At 50.4% G+C, this 19,180-nt stretch overlaps 1 protein-coding gene across 1 annotated transcript; it reads left to right on the top strand.

Moving 5' to 3' along the window:
• The first annotated feature begins 1,112 nt into the window (after nt 1-1,112).
• CUNH1orf174 (chromosome unknown C1orf174 homolog) lies at nt 1,113-11,605 on the top strand. The gene is made up of 4 exons (XM_017542699.2): nt 1,113-1,244; nt 8,488-8,601; nt 9,635-10,123; nt 10,662-11,605. The coding sequence occupies exons 1-4, from the start codon at nt 1,230-1,232 to the stop codon at nt 10,779-10,781; spliced, it is 738 nt and encodes a 245-aa protein (XP_017398188.1). The 5' UTR covers nt 1,113-1,229; the 3' UTR covers nt 10,782-11,605.
• Nucleotides 11,606-19,180: the final 7,575 nt, after the last annotated feature.

Below are 19,180 nucleotides of genomic sequence, written 5' to 3'. Positions count from 1 at the left end.
CCACTGGAGGAGGCGTGGCCGCTGTGTGTCCGTCAGGACCTGCTAGGGGCAGGCCCACTGGAGGAGGCGTGGCCGCTGTGTGTCCGTCAAGATCTGCTAGGGGCATGCTCACTGGAGGAGGCGTGGCCGTTGTGTGTCCGTCAAGGTCTGCTAGGGGCATGCTCACTGGAGGAGGCGTGGCCGCTAAGGGTCGACCTCGGCCCCCCGAGAAACGGGGCAGCGGTGGGGTCATTTTCTGCCTTGCACGTGACGGGGGGGTGAGGTCGGGGCCCCCAGCCCCACGCCGGACCCTGGCCTTCTGGGCCCACCAACAGCATCTACTAAGGCCCGCGACGTGGGGGATAGCAGAAGCCACTTCCCAGGCGGGCCACCCCAACCCAAAGCGGCACGTCGCGGGGCAGCACAGGCCTGGGGATCCCTCGCGCTGCTCAACGCCGTTCACCGGCGCTCAGAAACCAGTGCTTTGCGGCACTGGAGAAATCACTGCCCGCCCTCCTGCAGGGTCGTGGCCGGGGGCTGCAAAGTGAGGCACCTCTTGTGGACGCCTCGCCGGCCCCTCTCAAACATGGCGGCCACAGGCGCACCAAGGCATCCCTCACAAACATGGCCGTCCGCCCTCTCAAACATGGCGGCCAAAGACGCTTCACAGGAAGCACCCCTCAGGAACGTGGTTTTTCCACCCCTCTCAAACATGGCGGCCACAAGCGCAAAAAGGGAAGCGCCCCTTACAAACATGGCCGTCTGCCCCTCTGAAATATGGTGGCCAAAGAGGCTTCAAGGGAAACGCCCCTCAAAAATATGATTGCCCGACCCTCTCAAATATGGCGGCAACAGGTGCACCAACGGAAGCCCATGAACATGGCCATCCGCCCCCTTCAAATATAGCGTAGACGCTACGAGAAAATCGTCCCCTTAAACATAATCTCCCAGGCCTGCCACGGGCGTGGGACACATGACGGCTACGGGGCTGCCAAGGGACGCGCGCCTCACGAACACTGCCGGCCACAGGCCGACTTACAGCCCCAGCGTCCCACCACGGGCCGAAAGCCTGCGAGCTGCGCGCGCCGCTTACGTGAGCGACAACTGTGGCGTCACATGACGAAGGCGCTGCGCTGTGATTGGCTGTGTTGACGTCGGTGGCCGCCGCGGCGCGCTCTGCGGACTGCGCTTCGCTGTTCAGCCGGGACGCGTTGGGCCGGGGGCGCGGGACTTGGCGGCGGTGCTCACTCATGAGGAGCCGGAAGGTGAGGGCTGGGGCCCGGCAGCAGCTGCGCTGGGCAGCGTTGGCGGGGGGCTCCGGGCCACCCGCAGTCTGGAGAGCGGTGGCAGTGTCACGGGGCGCCTGTGGTCTAGGAGCGGTCTCCGCTTGGGCCTCGCCCCCGGGAGTAGGGAGGCTCCCGGTCACGCCCCCGGGAGAAGGGGTCTCCGGGCCACGCCCCCGGGAGAAGGGGCGCTCCCACGCTGCGCCCCGGGAGAAGGGGTCTCCGGGCCACGCCCCCGGGAGAAGGGGCGCTCCCACGCTGCGCCCCGGGAGCAGTGAAGCGCTGAGGCCACGCCCCCGGGAGAGTAGGGGATCCGGGCCACGCCTGTGGGACAAGTGGAGCTCACCCGGGAAAAGAGGACTCCCAGGTCACCCCCGCACCCGGGGAAGCGGGGCTCTGGGACACGCCCCGGGAGAAGCGGGCTCCCAGGTCACGCCCCCTTGAAGGGAGGCTTCAGACCACTTTCCCAGGAAGGTGGGGTGCCCCCTTCAGAACTGGTTTCAACTCCTGGCAGTGCTGGATGCCTTAGAGCTGAGTTTGTGCCCCTCAACTGCTGCCACTCCAGTGGAGGTCACACGGCATGTGACCTCAGCTTGGCCCCAGCTACTTAATATGCAAAAAAATGGGGTGATGAGGGATCCACCCCAGAGGGTGGTGCCGATTGAAGGGGGGTGCCAGTGTCTGACAAGGGGCACATGCTCACTGCGTGGGTAACAATCAAGGTGAAGGACTTTTTTCACAGTGGACCCGGACCCGGACCTGGGCTGGGGCCTCTTGGGAGGCTCTGAGCTGCATCTGGGCTCTCCTGGTTTGTTCAAATGGAGTGGGCACTTGTGAATTCCAACTCTTTTTACTATTTTTATCTTTGAACCAAAATGTGTCGCCTATAGGCAGCGTATACTTGGATCTTTTTTAAAATCGAGTCTGGTAGTCTCTGTAGTTAGGTTTACATGTGCCATTTTACTTTTCTTTTCTTTACACAAGTCTGTCTTTTTCTTCCCCTGTTCCTTCTTTAAGTGGATTAAAGTGAATATTTCCTAACGTAGCATTTTCGTGAATTTTTTTTTATTTTTTTTATCTTTTTTTAAAGACGGGGTTTCACCATATTGGTCAGACTGGTCTTGAACTGCCGACCTCAGGTGATCCACCCGCCTTGGCCTCCAAAGTGCTTGGATTACAGGCGTGAGCCACCACGCCCGGCCATGAATTTTTTTTTCTACATTTTTTGGGTTTTTTTGCAGTGCTTGCTCTGTTTTACCATATATATCTTAATCAGCAGTCAGATTTGTACTAGGTTAATTCCAAGTGATACAGAAATGTTACTCTTATATGGTTATGTTTCTGGTATTTTGTTATATGCATTACATCTGTTGATGTTACAAACTCAACGATAGGGTGTTATAATTAGTACTATCTGTGGTCATTTCCTTAGACCCATAGGGCTTTGCTTTCACCCACTTTGTTTTGTTATTGGCAAATATAGTACGTGTCTGTATATGTTATATACATATTGCAAACAATTGCTTTCAAAATTAGTTGAGAGGAGGTAGAAAAATAAGCATTTACACTATCTTTTGTAAGAACATAATTACCTTTACTGGTGGGGTGTGGGTGTGTGGGGAGAGGGGTTTGAATTACTGTCCGGGGTCACTTGCTTTCAGTCTAACTTCCTTTAGTATTTCTTGTAAAGTGAGTTTTTTTGGTTTGAGTTGGAGTCTCGCTCTGTTGCCCAGGCTGGAGTGCAGAGGCACAATCTCGGCTCACTGCAATCTCCGCCTCCTGGGTTCAAGTGATTCTCCTGCCTCAGCCTCTGGAACAGCTGGGATTACAGGTGCTCACCACCACGCTAGCTAATTTTTGTATTTTCACTAGAGATGGGGTTTCATCATGTTGGCCAGGCTGCGTCTCAAACTCCTGACCTCAGGTCATCTACAATGCCTCAGCCTCCCAAAGCTCTGGGATTATAGGCATTTTTGAAGTATAGCTTTGCTAGATACAAGTCCCAGTTAGTTTGTTTGTTTGTTTGTTTGTTTGTTTGTTTGTTTGTTTGAAATGGAGTCGCTCTGTTACCCAGGCTGGAGTGCAGTGGTGTGGTCTCAGCTCACTGCAACCTCCACCTCCCAGGTTCAAGCGATTCTCCAGCCTCAGCCTCCCAAGTAGCTGGGACTACAGGCACGTGCCACCAAGCCCAGCTAATTTTTTGTATTTTTAGTAGAGACAGTGTCTCACTGTGTTTGCAAGGATGGTCTCGATCTCCTGACCTCATGATCCACCTGCCCCGGCCTCCCAAAGTGCTGGGATTACAAGTGTGAGCCACTGCACCTGGCTGTTAGTTTGTTTTTTGTTTTACCTTTGAGCATTTTGAATATGTTTGAATATTCTCCATTGTTTCAACTGAGAAGTCAGTCCTTCATTTATTGAAGTTGCCTTCTAAATGGCTTTCTTCTTGTGGCTTTCAAGAGTTTGCCCTTGATCTTTGTATCTTTACGGTGATGTATCTGTGGATCTCTTTGCATGTTCAGTTCATTCAGATTCCTGGATATGTAGGTTGATGTTTTTCTGTAAATTTGGGGAGTTCTCAGCCATTATTTCTTGGAATATTTTTTCTGCTTCTTCCTGTCTGCATTCTTTGTGGTTCTTATTACATATATGTTAGTGCGCTTAATGCTGTCCAACATTTCTCTGAGGCTCTCTTCATTGTTCTTCATTCTTTTCCTCTCTGTTTCTCAGCGGGCATAATCTCTCCATCTAGCTTAAGTTTGCTTATTCTACCAGTTCACATTTAGTATTGGGCCCTTCTAGTGAATTTTTTTCAGTTTTTAGACTTTTCTACTCCAGAATTTCTATTTGATTTTTAAGTAATTTCTCTTTATTGATAGTCTGTTTGATACAACATTATCTTTCTTCTTTTTTCATGATTTTGATCTTATTTATAATGGCTACCTTGGTCCTTTATATATATATAAATCCAACTTCTGGTCACTCTCACAGACAGCTTCTGTGCCCTGCTTTTATTTCAGGGTCTGAGTCTAGTTTTCTGTTTCTTTGATTGCTTCATATTTTTTTGTCAGAATCTGGACATTTTAGATAATATATTTTAGCAATTGTGGGTACTGTCCCCAACCCTGGGGCTTGTCATTGTTAATATGCTTATTTGCTTAGCAACTGGATAGATTATTTTGATGAAGTATGTTTCCCCTGCCACAGTGTTCAGCCTCTGATGTTGCTGGTGGGGGATGGCGCCCAGCTTTGGGTGTGCCCACAGCCACCCTGGATGACAGTGGTTTTAGTGGGGTCCCTTTCCTCTTTCTCTGACCACATTCAGCTGTTAAACTTTGCTAATGCCAGCTAATTGTGCTATTCTCAGCAATAGCCTGGGCATAAGTTGCTCTACAAACTAATCTAATCAAATTGTGGCTTCTTTGGAGGGATACTTTCTAAGATCAGTGTTTGATTAGTTTGTTCTAAGTCCAAGAGGGCCCCTTCCAGCCGTGTTAGTCTCTGGTTCTCTCCAGCAAACTAGTTGGCCTACAATTTGGCCTCTTGCTTGATTCTGCACTGCCCCCCACCTGCTTTGTCACAGCCTCCACTGTTCTTGAGAGAGCTCGCTTAGGCTTGAACTTCTCCACATTCCATTGCAGTGAATTGAGTGCCTTTGGGAAGACTCTAAGAGCTGTCTGTTGAGTTGCCTGCCCCTCACCCCAGTGAGAACCTCAGAGCCAGGCTGTTCGGCTATGGACGACAATAGGCTTCTCTCTGAATGGGGGCGGCGGGGGATGTAGCAGCAGCCTGAGATCCTCCACATTTGCTTCCCCTGGTCTGGAACCACCTCCTATCAGGGACAAGGTTGATGGGGCCCCAGTCTTCTTAGTTCACTGGGAAGTTTATGGAGCCAAGATGAAGCCTCCATTCTACAAATAGGGTCTGAGCAGAAGGGAGGCCCCTCTTCTCCATCCTACTCACTCAGGACCTCATCTCAGCAACAAGTGGGATGACAGCAGAAAGGGAAACACTGCTGCCCTGCTTGCCCTGGGAAGAAAGCCCTCTGCCTGGGAGCCGGGGGAGCTGGCCCTGTGTTCTTGGCTGCAGCAGGACAGAGCTCAAATGCCCCCAGACTCTCCATGTCCTGACCAAATAATGTAGATATTCTGGAGCAAGTGTTTCTCCATTTGCTGGGTGCCCGTAGGACCATTTCCAAAGGCTCTCTAAATGGTGGTTTTGGGACTGCTCATCACTTTGTCTGAGTAGGTCCTCAAGCTGTCTCGGCCAGCCCTTTTGGAGAAACTGTGTTTGTGCTTCTGCTATTCCAGTTTTTAAACAACCTACTAGCATGCGGAGGATGTCAATGATAAGAAGGTATTTCGTTTTTGGACTGTGGGACCAATCTGAGCTGCCCAACTGCAGAGCAAGAATCTGCAAGTGAGAATGTGACCAATTCTTGACATTTTAGAGTTGACACCTTGGAGGTGGTTAATCCATGATGAAACGGAAGCTAAGCTGCTCTCATATTTTGACTCCTGTCAGTCCGGAGTGGACAGCAAATGGCCGGCTCAGGTGTCTATAACAGCCCGCGCTTCCAAGCCCACCAGATCCTCTGGCTTTTCTCTGCAGAAGGGGCTGAAAGGTCACCTGATGAGCCTGTCACACGTGAAGAGTTCAGAACCACTGCTGCCAAGATGCTGATGGAATCTTTGAGACGCACCTGCTGCAGGAAAAGAACTGCAGGCGCGGAACACGGACCTGCAGGCGCAGAACACACAGACGCGCAGGCGCGGAACGCTGAGCCCCGCAGGCGCAGAACACACAGTCGCGCAGGCGCGGAACACGGACCTGCAGGCGCAGAACAGAGTTCAGTGCCCACTTCAGGCAGTTTTTAGGGGTCATATCTAGGGTGAGCTATGGTGATGGAAGAGAGGTTTGGAGGCCAGGCATCACTTGTGTAACCTTATAAGCTCCTTACCCAAGTTCTCCTCATCTGAAATGGGGGTGCCGCTCCTTTAGCTTGGCTCACCGCACAGCATATTCCGGCGCAGGGCAGCGCAGCACCTGGAGGATGGCTCCCAGCAGGGAGGAGACAATGGGCAGAGGCTTTCTGGAACAGAGGTGTCTTTTCCCTATGAGGCTCATGATGGCAATTTAGGGAGATGGGCTTCAGACCCAGTGGGAGGATTTTGGTGAAAGGTGTTTATGGCAACTCTTAGCAAGCTCTGTTACTTCTCTTGCCTCAGCTCCCTTGGTGTAGCTGTGACCATGACGTCTGCCGGGGCTCTCAGCAAAGCCCTGCCCTCATGAGAGGACGGAGGCCCAACCCCCGGTGTGCCATGGTAGCAGGTGCTTCATGGGCCTGTGGGCACCTGGTTCGTTCTGTGTATAGCTGGCAGGTGTCCTGGTCTGTGGGCTGCTGCCTGCTCTCCACCTCCCTGTTTCAAACGCAACGCCAACTGCCACAGTATCATGGCGTCTTGGAGCTGCCACCTCCCAGGGTTTCCGGAGCTCTTAGGCTACGGGCTGATGGCGGAGATAGCTTATTTCTGTGTGTTGTTGCTGCTGCTGTTTCCTTTTTTATTTCTCTCATCTGTTGGGCAGAGCGCTCTTCATCCATCCCTCTGAGTTCCAGTTCTAGGGCCTGTCGACAGTAGCTCTTGGGCCTTTCCTGGCCGTTCCAACCTGCATTGCCCCTATTTATTGCTTCTACTACTCACACTCATTTCTTTTGTGTTTTAAGATGAGTTTTAAAACGTATCATTTTCTAAGTGCAATATGGTATTCTAGACTGGATTCCGGAACAGAGAAAACAGTTCATGGAGAAACTGATAAAACACAAATAAGTCTATAATTTAGTGAAGAGTATTGTGCTGTCGCTAATTTCTTTCTTTTTTTTTGAGATGGAGTCTCCCTCTGTCACCCAGACTGGAGTGTAATAGCGCGATCTCAGATCACTGCAACCTCTGCTTCCCGGGTTCAAGCGATTCTCCCGAGCAGCTGAGACTCCAGACATGTGCCACCATGCCTGACTGATTTTTGTATTTTTCGTAGAGACAGGGTTTCGCCATGTTGGCCAGGCTAGTCTCGCACTCCTGACCTCAGATGATCCACCCACCTTGGCCTCTCAAAGTGCTGGGATTACAGGTGTGAGCCGCCCTATCTGGCCACTAACTTCTGAATGTTGACAAATGTCCTATGGTTGTTTAACATTAGTGGAAGCTGACTGAAGGGTACGTAGCAGCCCTCTCTACTATTTTTTTATCATTATTTTTTCAGAGACACGGTCTTACTCTGTCACCCAGGTGGAGGGCAGTGGGGCAGTCATAGCTTACTGCAGCCTCAAACTCCTGGGACCAAGTGATCCTCTCACCTCAGCCTCCCATATAGCTGGGACTACAGGTGCACACCACCACACCTGGCTAATTTTTTTTTTTATTTTTTTATTTTTTTAGAGATGGGATCTTGCTGTGTTGCCCAGGCTGATCTTGAACTCCTGGCCTCAAACAATCCTGCCTCAGACTCCCACGTAGCTGTGAAGACAAGTGTGAGCCATCACACCCGTTTCTTTGGGCTACTATTTGCAACTTTTCTGAAAACCTAAAATTATTCCTAGTTATTTAAAGTGTTGTGTCTTTAATTTCTTTCTTGTTATTAGAAGAGTTTGCTTTGCATTCGGAATGAAAGAGGGGTAGAGCAGCTTGTTAGTATGAAGATTTGTGGGACAGTAGCTTGCTGCTTTCAGCTAATAGAATAGGACTCTAATTTGAGGGAGAGAAGCTTTGGTTTCCTCATGTTGCCTTTTATCAAGAATTTGACAGTGTAGAAAAGTTGCAAATCCTTCTCAGGGAGGGCATGTCCTGCTTATTCTAAACACTTTGAAGTTGACTTAAGTTCCACTAATGTACACATGGTGGTTACTAGAAACGTGCAAGATAAGGGACCAGATTGCCCCAAGCCTCCGAGATCCTGGAAAGAGGAGCTCCTGTATCTTAAACCCAGGCACAGTTTTGTTCGGATATGCACATTCAGGCCACAGGTGTCTCCACAAAGATGATACTCCATGGGAGTGGAGGGGCTATCTTCGAGTTATCTGTAGGTGGAACATTCTCCTCTGCGCATTCACGCTGCCTTCCCGAGAGTACTCTCTGACTGGCTATTGATCTGGAGGTGGAAAATTCTCCTCTGCGCATTCATGCTGCCTTCCGAGAGTACTCCCTGACTGGCTGTTGATCTGGTCTAGCTCACAGGTGGAGTGCGGTCTTCAGCACGCCTGAAAGCCCGAAATTGTTCAGCAACCGGGTTGGCCTCTGCCCAGGAAGTCGCTGGTTCCACGTCTGCCAAGACAGCATGTCTGGTGAGCCCTATTACCATGGAGAATGCCAAGTTCCTGACTCAAGGGTTGATTTTCATACAAAATTGTCATTCCAAGATGTGTCACTTTAGAAAAATATCAAATGTTGCTTATCTGCCAGAGGGGGAGTATTTCAGTTGAAAAGGTGGCAGCACTCTAATTGCCTTCAGGGAAAGACACACTCGACAGGCCCACCTGTGTGTGTGTGTGTGTGTGTGTGTGTGTGTGTGTGTGTGTCTAGACCAAGGCCGTATCCTAGCACCTGCCCACCCGTGTGTGTGTCTAGACCCAAGCTGTATCCTAGCACCTGCCCACCCACCCGTGTGTGTGTCTAGACCCAGGCTCTGAGACCACTTGGGCTCATCAGTCTGCTCTTAGGTCAGCTGTCGAGTCTTGCTGGCCCATTGCCGTGCTGCCTCACCCCCAGAGGCTTTAAGAGAAAGGCAGAGTGGGTGGGGAAAGGATGCTCATGTCAAATGCCATTCAACCTAGCGTAGCTGTCATTTCCGAGGAGTGAGCTCCTGAACTTACCGGGGAAGCAGAGCTGTGCCACTGAGCCCGGAGCTGCAGCTGAGGGGTTGGGACTTGGCCATATGCCAGCCTCATAATGAGGGGTTTGGTAAAAATTTGTCAAAGTCAATTTAGCAAATATTTTTAAGCACCTACTGTATGCCAGACAGTATTCCGTGAATAAAGCAAAGACCCCTGCCTTCACGGAGCTTTTGCCCTAGCAGAAATGCATGAAAGCTGGATTCTTTTGTTGTAATTGTCTGATACATAAATCCATGCTTCAGAACTCCCCTCAGGAACTGTGACGCCTCTAGGAAAACAAAGTGGAGGGGTGCTCTTGGGGTGTGTCTGGATTCAGTCACAGCCTCACTTGGATTTTGTCTCTTGGTGGCAGAACAGTGAAATGGGGATCTGTGAAGGTTGTGGTCTTTCATTTCACATGTGAGAAGAAATACTAGCCTCTGGATCAAGGCCTGTTTTATTTGCTAAGTATGTCTGGTTCCCCTTACATTTTTTTTCTTGACAGACTTCCTCATCCCACAAAGCCACAGACAGGCGAATGTCCAAGAAGTTCAAGTGTGACAAAGGTCATCTTGTGAAGTCAGAATTACAGAAGCTTGTCCCTAAGAATGACAGTGCTTCTTTGCCAAAAGTGACACCAGAGACCCCTTGTGAAGATGAGTTTGCTGAAGGCAGGGCCTTGCTTCCAGGAGGTGAGGCTGGAGTTTCTGTGCAGCAGGAGGCTGCAAGTCTGCCCCTCGGTGGCTGCAGAGCTGTGAGTGACTCTCGCTTAGCAAAGACTGATGGTGGCCTGTCCCTGCCGAAACACAGTGCCGGGGTAGGGGCAGAAGAATCCAACAGCAGCTCCACTGTGCAGAAGCAGAATGAGTCAGGGCTGGAGGCAGAGGACATGAAGAAGCCACCACTTCAGATGGACAACAGCATCTTCCTAGATGACGACAGCAATCAGCCAATGCCCGTGAGCCGCTTCTTTGGAAACGTCGAACTCATGCAGGTAAGAGTGGCACCTTCCTCCTTCCGAGGGCATCAGGCAGCCAGCGGCACATTCAAGTCACACACTCCCCACTTACTGCATGTAAATAATGCCTTGACACAAAATTCAACGTCAGTTAATCATTTTAACCCCAGAGATGAAAATGAAACCATGGGCTAATTGGGAGCACTCCCTTCATCTCCCAAGCTGAGAACCATTGCCATGGGGAAAGGCTGTGGCGGGGGAAGGGGGGCAGTCTCCTCCAGCAGCCCCAGGTGTGTTTTCATGGAATCAGGTTTGTGGTTTTTGGAGCGTCCATCCCACACTTTCTGTTGCTTTCTCTTTTGTTTTGAACCCAGCATCTTTCCTTCTCTTTGCTTGATCAGCCCACTAGGGAGGAAGCTCTTACCTAGAGAAGGTGCTGGGACTCAGTCATTTTCACGCGTCTAAAAGGGAAGAGTGCTCTGCAGCCCCAGAGTGAGTGGATGGTGTGCATTATGGATGCAGATGCAAATGTGTGTTGTTCGTGACTGAAGTCCGTGTTTTCTTCCCCTCTAAGGACCTCCCACCTGCGTCTTCATCTTGTCCTTCAATGAGCAGACGAGAGTTCAGAAAAATGCATTTCAGAGCCAAAGACGATGAAGATGATGATGATGATGATGATGATGCAGAGATGTAGAGGCTTTACAAGATGATGTCTTTGCGTGTTTAGTACCATTAACCGTTTGACAATTTAGCACGTTACTAGATTTATATAAAATGTATCTCCAAGAGAATGTCTTCTTGATCACACTTCAGAACTAACCCATCACAGTCAGTAGTGCAAAGCACCAAATGCTTGTGGAAGATGCACTCATGGGAGCTAACACTAAAACAGTCTTTGAAATTGCAAAGCTGCTGTACTGTGCCAGTGGCCTTTCTTTGTTGTTGTTGTTTTTTTTTTTTTTGAGATGAAGTTTCTCTCTCCGTCTTGCTCTGTCGCCAGGCTGGAGTGCGGTGGCTCGATCTCGGCTCACTGCAGCTTCCGCCTCCCGGGTTAAAGCGATTCTCTTGCCTCAGCCTCCCTAGTAGCTAGGATTACAGGCATGTGCCACCATGCCCAGCTAGTTTTTGTATTATTAGTAGAGACAGGGTTTTACCATGTCGGCCAGGCTGGTCTCGAACTCCTGACCTCAGGTAATACACCTGCCTCGGCCTCCCAAAGTGCTGGGATTACAGGCATGAGCCACCGCACCCGGCCAGTGTCCTTTCTTACCCACGTGCATACATGAGGGCTTGAGTCAGCTGCAGGGCAGGGGCTCACTGAGAGGGATCTTTGTAAAGACAGCTCTTCACTTCAGCTCGGTAGCTTTAGTTTGTTTTCCGTTGTCATAATTTGATCATTCTTGTGATGAATCAAATGCTAGTTCTTAAAGAACTCTTTTATTTCTATATGTGGAGCTAATGTTTACCTTGGAAATTTTGCAAAATACATGTAAAAAAGAAATAAAATATATTTTGAAAGCAGTCTTATGTTCCTGAACCCGGATTCCTTTCTCAATGCCTGGGGGCCACGTGGAGGAAACGAATCCTGCCTCACTCTCCTGCTCCCAAATGCTTGTAAGGCTGGGTCCTTTTCTTTTTTTGTTTTTTTTGAGACTGAGTCTCCCTCTGTCGCCCAGGCTGGAGTGCAGTGGCACAGCCTTGGCCCACTGCAACTTCTGCCTCCCGGGTTCAAGTGATTCTCTGACCTCAGCCTCCCAAGTAGCTAGGATTACAGGCATGCACCACCATGCCTGGCTAATTTTTTTGTATTTTTAGTAGAGACAGGGTTTCCCCATGTTGGCCAGGCTGGTCTCGAACTCCTGAGCTCAGGTGATCCGCCCACCTCAGCCTCCAAAAATGCTGGGATTATAGGTGTGAGCCACTGTGCCTGACATGGGTCCATCTTTTAGACCCGTTTAACCACTGAGGCCCTTGGGAAAGGGCCCCTTCCCTCCTCTCGAGTGGACTTCTGCTCCCACGTGTCTGCCACAGAAGTGTCGGGCTTTCCTCTCCTGTGCAGTGGGGAAGGCCAGCCTGGCACGGGCCATGCCCTCCTCCAGACCATAGAGAGGGCCGTCTGCAGCTGCCTCACAAGGACTGCGTTCCCCAGCCCCACCAGTGTTAAGGAGCACCTAGCTGTGTGTTCTTGCCTGGGGCAGTGGAGAGAAGCCATTGGGAGTGCTTTGTTCATAGTCTCTTCGTGCTACCAACTGCACATAGAAGCCAAGTGGACCAACCAGGGGCGAGCTGGGGTCCCTGGGTGACCAAGGACAAGAAGCTGCCTGCCATGTGGGAAGACTATGGGCCTTTTCATGAATGAGCAAGAGTCATGCTGGTTTTGAGCTATTACACGTTTCTGCTTTAATTATAAGAGCAGCCAGAGGCCGGGCGCGGTGGCTCACGCCTGTAATCCAATCACTTTGGGAGGCCGAGGCAGGGTGATCATGAGGGCAAGAGATCGAGACCATCCTGGCCAACATGGTGAAACCTCGTTTCTACTAAAAATACAAAAATTAGCTGGGTGTGGTGGCACGTCCCTGTAATCCCAGCTACTCAGGAGGCTAAGGCAAGAGAATCGCTTTAACCCTGGAGGCGGAAGCTGCAGTGAGCCGAGATCGAGCCACCGCACTCCAGCCTGGTGACAGAGCAAGACTCCATCTCAAAAGAAAAGGCAACTAGATATAACCCCGTTAAAATGTCCTGTGAAGCACAGGAAGGATTTTCCATGACACAAATTGGAAGCAAAATACAGTTGAAGTGGCCCATAAGAAGTGTTTCCACTCTGTTGTTCAAATACTGCCCTCCCTGAAGGTGCCGTTCTCTACTTCCAATGTGATCCTTTTCTCATGAGCTGTGACCTTCACCTGCTCTGAATCACTTCGTGATTTATTGATCAACATACTATCATTTGAAAATATGGCTTGTAAAGTCATTTTATGACAGGGAAAATAATTTACAACTTTTACCAGGCACAGTGGCTCATGCCAGTAATCCCAACACTTTGGGAGGCCAAGGTAGTCAGATCACTTGAGGTCAGAATTCGAGACCAGACTGGCCAACATGGTGAAACCTCATCTCTACTAAAAATACAAAAATTAGCCAGGCGTGGTAGTGGGTGCCTGTAATCCCAGCTACCTGGGAGGCTAAGGCAGGAGAATCACTTGAACTCAGGAGGTGGAGGTTGCAGTGAGCCAAGATCACACCACTGCACTCCAGCCTGGGCAACAGAGCAAGACTCTGCCTCAAAACAATAAGTAAATAATGTACAACTTTAGACTGCTGCATGAGTAGCGGGACCTGTCTCAGTGGTGATGAGAATTCTGCCATCCTCTAAGCAGACTTCAGTGAGGCGCACTGTCCCGAATGATGATACACCTGCAGAGGAGACGCAGCAGGCAGAGTGGAAAGTGTGTGTGTCCTGGGGCCACCCCTGCTCACTCACAGTTGTTAACCTGCACTAACAAGCACTCCCAGGTGGAAACACTTTACTAATCTACATATGGACTTTTAAGCATCAGTCCTAGCTGGGCGCAGTGGCTCACACCTGTAACCCCAGCACATTGGGAGGCCAAGGTGGGCAGATCGCCTGAGGTCAGGATTCAAGACCAGCCTGGCCAACATGGTGAAACCCCATCTCTAGTAAAAATACAAAAATTAGCCAGATGTGGTGGTGGGCGCATGTAATCCCAGCTGCTCCAGAGGCTGAGGCAGGAGAATTGCTTGAACCTGGGAGGCAGAAGTTGCATTGAGCCCAGATTGTGCCTCTGCACTCCAGCCTGGGTGACAGAGTGAGACGCTGTCTCAAAAAAAAAAAAAAAAAAGGCTGGGCACAGTGGCTTACACCTGTAATCACAGCACTTTAGGAGGCTGACTAGGGAGGATGGCTTGAAGCCATGATTTCCAGACCAGTCTGGGCAATACATTGAGACCGACCCTGTCTCTACAAAAATAACCTAGATGTGGTGACATGCCTGTGGTCCCAGCTACTCGCAAGGCTGGGATGAGAAGATCACTTGAGTTCAGGAGTTGGAGGCTGCAGTGAGCTGTGATTGCACACTGCACTCCACAGAGAGCAAGACCCTCTCTGTATAAATAGATAAATACACACAGGTGTCCCCTGTAAAGAAGGCACAGACAACAGGGCATGTCGTCAGTCTTGTGGAGCCTTTGGGGACAGGGCAGGGAAGGGGGACATTTAGGGATAGGCACAGGGGCCAGGAGCAGAGGTCGGGCCGTGTGTGCTCACAGACGCAGCACCACGGCAGAACACAGCACGGCCTCGGATGACTTTAGGGCTGGCTCAACTGCAGGCTAAGCCCTGGGGACGACACTGCACAAAGCGTGTTACAGTACAGGCCACGAGGCTGGGCGCGGTGGCGCACACCTGGAATCCTGGGGACGACACTGCACAAAGCGTGTTACAGTACAGGCCACGAGGCTGGGCGCGGTGGCACACACCTGGAATCCGGACATTTTGGAACGCCAAGGCGGGTGGATCACTTGAGGTCAGGAGTTTGAGACCAGCCTGGCCAACGTAGTGAAACCTCATCTCCGAAAAATACAAAGATTAGCCGGGTATGGCAGCAGGCACCTGTAATCCCAGCTACTCAGGAGGGTGAGGCACAAGAATAGTTTGAACCCAGGAGGTGGAGGTTACAATGAGCTGAGATCGTGCCACTGCACTTCAGCCTGGGCAACAGAGCGAGACTCAGCCTCAAAAAAAAAAAAAAAAAAAAAAAAAAAAAAAAAAAAAAAAAAAAAATATATATATATATATATATATGCTACGAGTACTCTAATTGTGAGCACTCCGGTGGTACGCTCTGTGCCTTACCCAGTGTAGGCTAGGAGGCCAGCTTTTTACACAAATGTGCATTTTTAGAAACAATTTATAATGTTGCAAAATTACATACCGGGGCTGCTTGAGCAGTATAAAAGAGTATTAGAACATTAGTAAACCCATCCTGTACGTATTCCTTGCTTCCTGACACATATTCCTGCAAAACTGCTGTGCTTCCCCGCTGCCCACGACTAAGCCTCAGAGGTTTTGTGTCCCTCAGGCCTTCTGCGCCCCTCTGCTGCTGTCAGGCCTCATCCATAGCCCTCCTCGCCCTTCCTGACCTGAGGCTTCATTTCTGCAGGATGTGGGCCACTGGAAACTCGGGCTGGTTGAGCTGTGCAAGCAGCATTCGAGGCTCTTTGCTGTGATGTGGTGTTTTGGTCATAGTTTTTTCTTGCTTCCGGGCCCTTGGCTGGGCGAGGTGTTAGTGATTGCTACGAAGAGCTATCACCTGTCAGGAGTTATGTTACCCAGACTCTCAGGTTAGAAGGTGGAGCCGGACATCTGCACAAGAGTGTCTGCTCCGTCCATCCCACGAGAGAGGGAGAACAATTCTAGGAGCTGAGAGTGTGGATTCGTTTGATCTGTGGGCCTGGGGGTGACATGCTGTGAGGTCCCGGCCTCCGTAAGAAGCTGCCAAGGGAAGAGCCCAGTAGGGACTGCAGACGGCTTCAACCAGCCCCGTGCCAGGCTCCATCCAGACAGCAAAGCTGCAGCAAATACGACCACAAGACACAGTCTTCCTGCAGCCCAGGAGGAAGCACGCTGTAGGCAGAGCCACAGTTGGCTTGCGTTAGGGGCTGCGTGAGCGCTGGCATGCCAAGACGGAGTGGGTGGCAGAGGCTGGAGCAGGGGCTCTCAGGAACCATTCCAAGAACTGGGGGACGATGAGGCACGTTAGGGGCTTAGGAAAAGGCCACCACGGCAGACAAGTGGTGAGCAAACGGGTGGGGTAATGAGGACAGAGCCCGGCCATGCTGCGAAGGCAGGCCAAGGTGAGGAGCAGGGGGCCTCGGAGGCCTTGCAGGTCTGCTCCAGACCACAGCGATCAAGCAAGCAGCACGTTAAAGCAAGTCACACGTGTGTTGGTTCCCTGAGCATACGAAGCTTATGCTTCCACGATTCTCTTGTCTATCATGTGCATAGCATTACGTCTAAAAAATGTATGTTCCTTAATTTAAAAATCACTTATTGCTACGAAATGCTAATGATCACCTGAGCCCTTGGCAAGCTGTCGTCGTTTTGCTGCTGGGGGTATTGCCTCCACATCGACGGCTGCTGAGTAATCAGGGTGGTTATTGCCGAGGGCTGGCTGGCTGTGGCAAGGTTTTGCTTTTGTTTTGACAGGCTCTTACGCTGTCAGCCAGGCTGGAGTGCAGTGGCAGTATCACAGCTCACCGCAGCCTCGACCTCCCCAGACTCAGGTGATCCTCCCACCTCAGCCTCCTGAGTAGCTGGGACTACAGGTGCACGTCACCATGCCTGGCTACTTTTTGTCTTTTTTGTTGAGACAGGGTGTCACCAGGTTGCCCAGGCTGGTCTCCAACTCCCAAAAGTGCTAAGATTACAGCCACACTGTGCCCGTGGCAGTTTCTTAAAATAAGACAATAAAGTTTGCCACACTGATGGACCCTTTTGTGAAAGGTTTCTCTGTAGCATGCGATGCTATTTGATAGCATTTTACCCTAGCTGTGGCCCTGCTCATAGACAGAACTGCTGCGTGTCCAGGGCAAGGTGGCACTGGACTGTTGAGAAGGAAGGACTTCCCTCAAGAATGTGTCTTGGGCCGGGTGCAGGGGCTCATGCCTGTAATCCCAGCACTTCAGGAGGCCAGGGTGGATCTCTCGAGCCCAGGAGTTCAAGACCAACCTGGACAACACAGCGAGACCATCTCTGCAAACATACAAATAAATTAGCTAGGCATGGTGGTACACGCTGGGAGTCTCAGTTACTCTGGACACTGAGGCAGGAGAATCACTTCAACCCAGGAGTTCAAGGCTGCAGTGAGCTGAGATCACACCACTGTACTCCAGCCTGGGTGGCAGAGCGAGAACCTGTCTCAAGAAACAAGCAGGCAACGAAAGAATGTCTCTGCCAAAGGCCCACGTCTGTGGCTGGAAAGCAGAACAGCTCGTTTCCTGAGGCTGCAGTGACGGAGCTAGGAAGGCCTCATCGCTGTCGGGCCAGGCTCCTTACTGCACAGGTGGGATCTGCTGGCTCCAGAGAGTTCTTCAGACTGAGAAGAGGAACCAGGCCCCTTGGCTGCCAGGCCCCAACTCTCCCACTGTTTGTCCTTCCCTGATCAGAGCGGATAAACACCACGTATGGTAGATGGGCCTTCGAGAAATTCCCCACACAGGACTCCCTCATTCTAAGGTATTGCTTCAGCTCTGTGAAGAAAATGTAATTAGCCAGGCATACTGATGTGCACCTGTAGTTTCAGCTATTCGGGGCTGAGGTGGGAGGATCACCTGAGTCTGGGGAGGTCAGGGCTGCAGTGAGTTGTGACAGCTGTGACAGCCTTAGCAACTGAAGTCAATCTGTAAAACATGGACTCCCAATTTTTATCCTTATTTCCAGCATTCTCAGTGACCCCAAACTTTTTTGATAGGTCTATTTTTGAAAAATCTTTATTGCTTTTCCTGATTATACAACAGATGTAAAAATTCAAATATTACAAAATGACTTTTTTTTAAAAGTACATTTTAACATGTTATAAAATAAATGCCCATTTCAAAAAGTTCAAGTATCATAAAATACATGATTTAGAAAATGAGCCCTCTGTCATCTGGTCCCACCCCTGTGTCCCCCAGGATTACTGCTGTTGAGGTCAGTGTGTTTCCTTCCAGACTGTCTGTGGCCCGCCGCCTGCCGCCCGCACTGCTGACTTGAGCTCGGTATCATCTGAGATGACGGTAACTCTGAACAGAGCAGAGTTCAGCTGCGGAGCTGCGGGTGCACCGAGAAGCTTCCAGTTTCTACACAGAAACACTTGCCTCATAAAAGCTTGAAACTGCGACACAGTTTTGCACTATGGAAATGTATCAGGGTAAATCATGAACTTAATGATAGCTGACCATTTTTGGCCTAGAAAAATGGCAGTTTCATGTGGTTCGACAGAATAGTGAATGCCCCTATTCATACATTGAGAAGTTTCCTACTTTTTGGCACAATTCAGCATGCCCCACGTGGTGGCTCACACCTGGAATCCCAGCACTTTGGGAGGCCAAGGTGGGCAGATGACCTGAACTCACAGACGTCCAGGAGTTCAAGACCAGCCTGGCCAACATGGCGAAATCCCACCTCTACTAAAAATACAAAAATTAGCCAGCTGTGGTGGTGGGCACCTGTTATCCCAGCTACTTAGGAAGCTGAGGCAGGAGAATCACTTGAACCCAGGAGGCAGAGGTTGCAGTGAGCCAAGACCATGCCACTGCACTCCAGCCTGGGCGACAGAGTGAGACCCTGTCTCAAAAAGACCAAAACAAACAAACAAACAAAAAAATTCAGTGGTGAATGTCCTTGTATATTCTTTATAGAGAAGAACATACATCTTACCCTCGAATGCTTACCCCCAGACATCTTACCCTCAGGTGCTCTCTTTTGGGCATTTGGAAGAGTCAAGAAGGATGGAGCTGCCCACTGGCCATGGAAATGGAGACTCAGCAGAGAGCTGACACGTAATCAACTAGTCCCTCCAGGCAAGAGCGGCCACCTTCAGCCAGGACACAGTTTTAGTATGGTGACCACAGTACAGGGGCAAACCAAATACTGGAAAACCAGAGAACAGAAGAATTCCTCAGTGCAGAGACTGTTCTCATCCCTACTAACCAGTACAACCAGGAACTCACAGACATCCAGTGAGGACCCCAAAGCTGTCCTCTAGAAGTTGGGCTGTCAGAAGGTATAAAAAATGATTCAGGCCAGGCGCGGTGGCTCACGCCTGTAATCCGAACACTTTGGGAGGCTGAGGTGGGTGGACCACCTGAGGTCAGGAGTTGGAGACCAGCCTGACCAACATGGTGAAACCCAGTCTCTATTAAAAATACAAAAATTAGCCAGGCGTGGTGGCACATGCCTGTAATCCCGGCTACTTGGGAGGTTGAGGCAGGAAAATCACTTGAACCTGAGAGGCAGAGGTTGCGGAGAGCCAAGTTCACGCCACTACAGCCTGATCAACAAAATTGAAATTCCATCTCCAAAAAAAAAAAAAA

Source organism: Cebus imitator, unplaced genomic scaffold, assembly GCF_001604975.1.
Source record: "Cebus imitator isolate Cc_AM_T3 unplaced genomic scaffold, Cebus_imitator-1.0 Scaffold145, whole genome shotgun sequence".
Lineage (NCBI taxonomy): Eukaryota > Metazoa > Chordata > Mammalia > Primates > Cebidae > Cebus > Cebus imitator.
Note: the sequence above shows the minus strand (reverse complement) of the source record. Positions and strands in the feature narration are given on the sequence as shown.

Bases quoted from the DNA above. Each gene is read 5' to 3' on its own strand.
- CUNH1orf174 (XM_017542699.2), top strand. The intron at 8,602-9,634 runs GTGAGCCCTATT...TTTTCTTGACAG, and splicing joins CTGCCAAGACAGCATGTCTG to ACTTCCTCATCCCACAAAGC. The intron at 10,124-10,661 runs GTAAGAGTGGCA...TTCCCCTCTAAG, and splicing joins GAAACGTCGAACTCATGCAG to GACCTCCCACCTGCGTCTTC.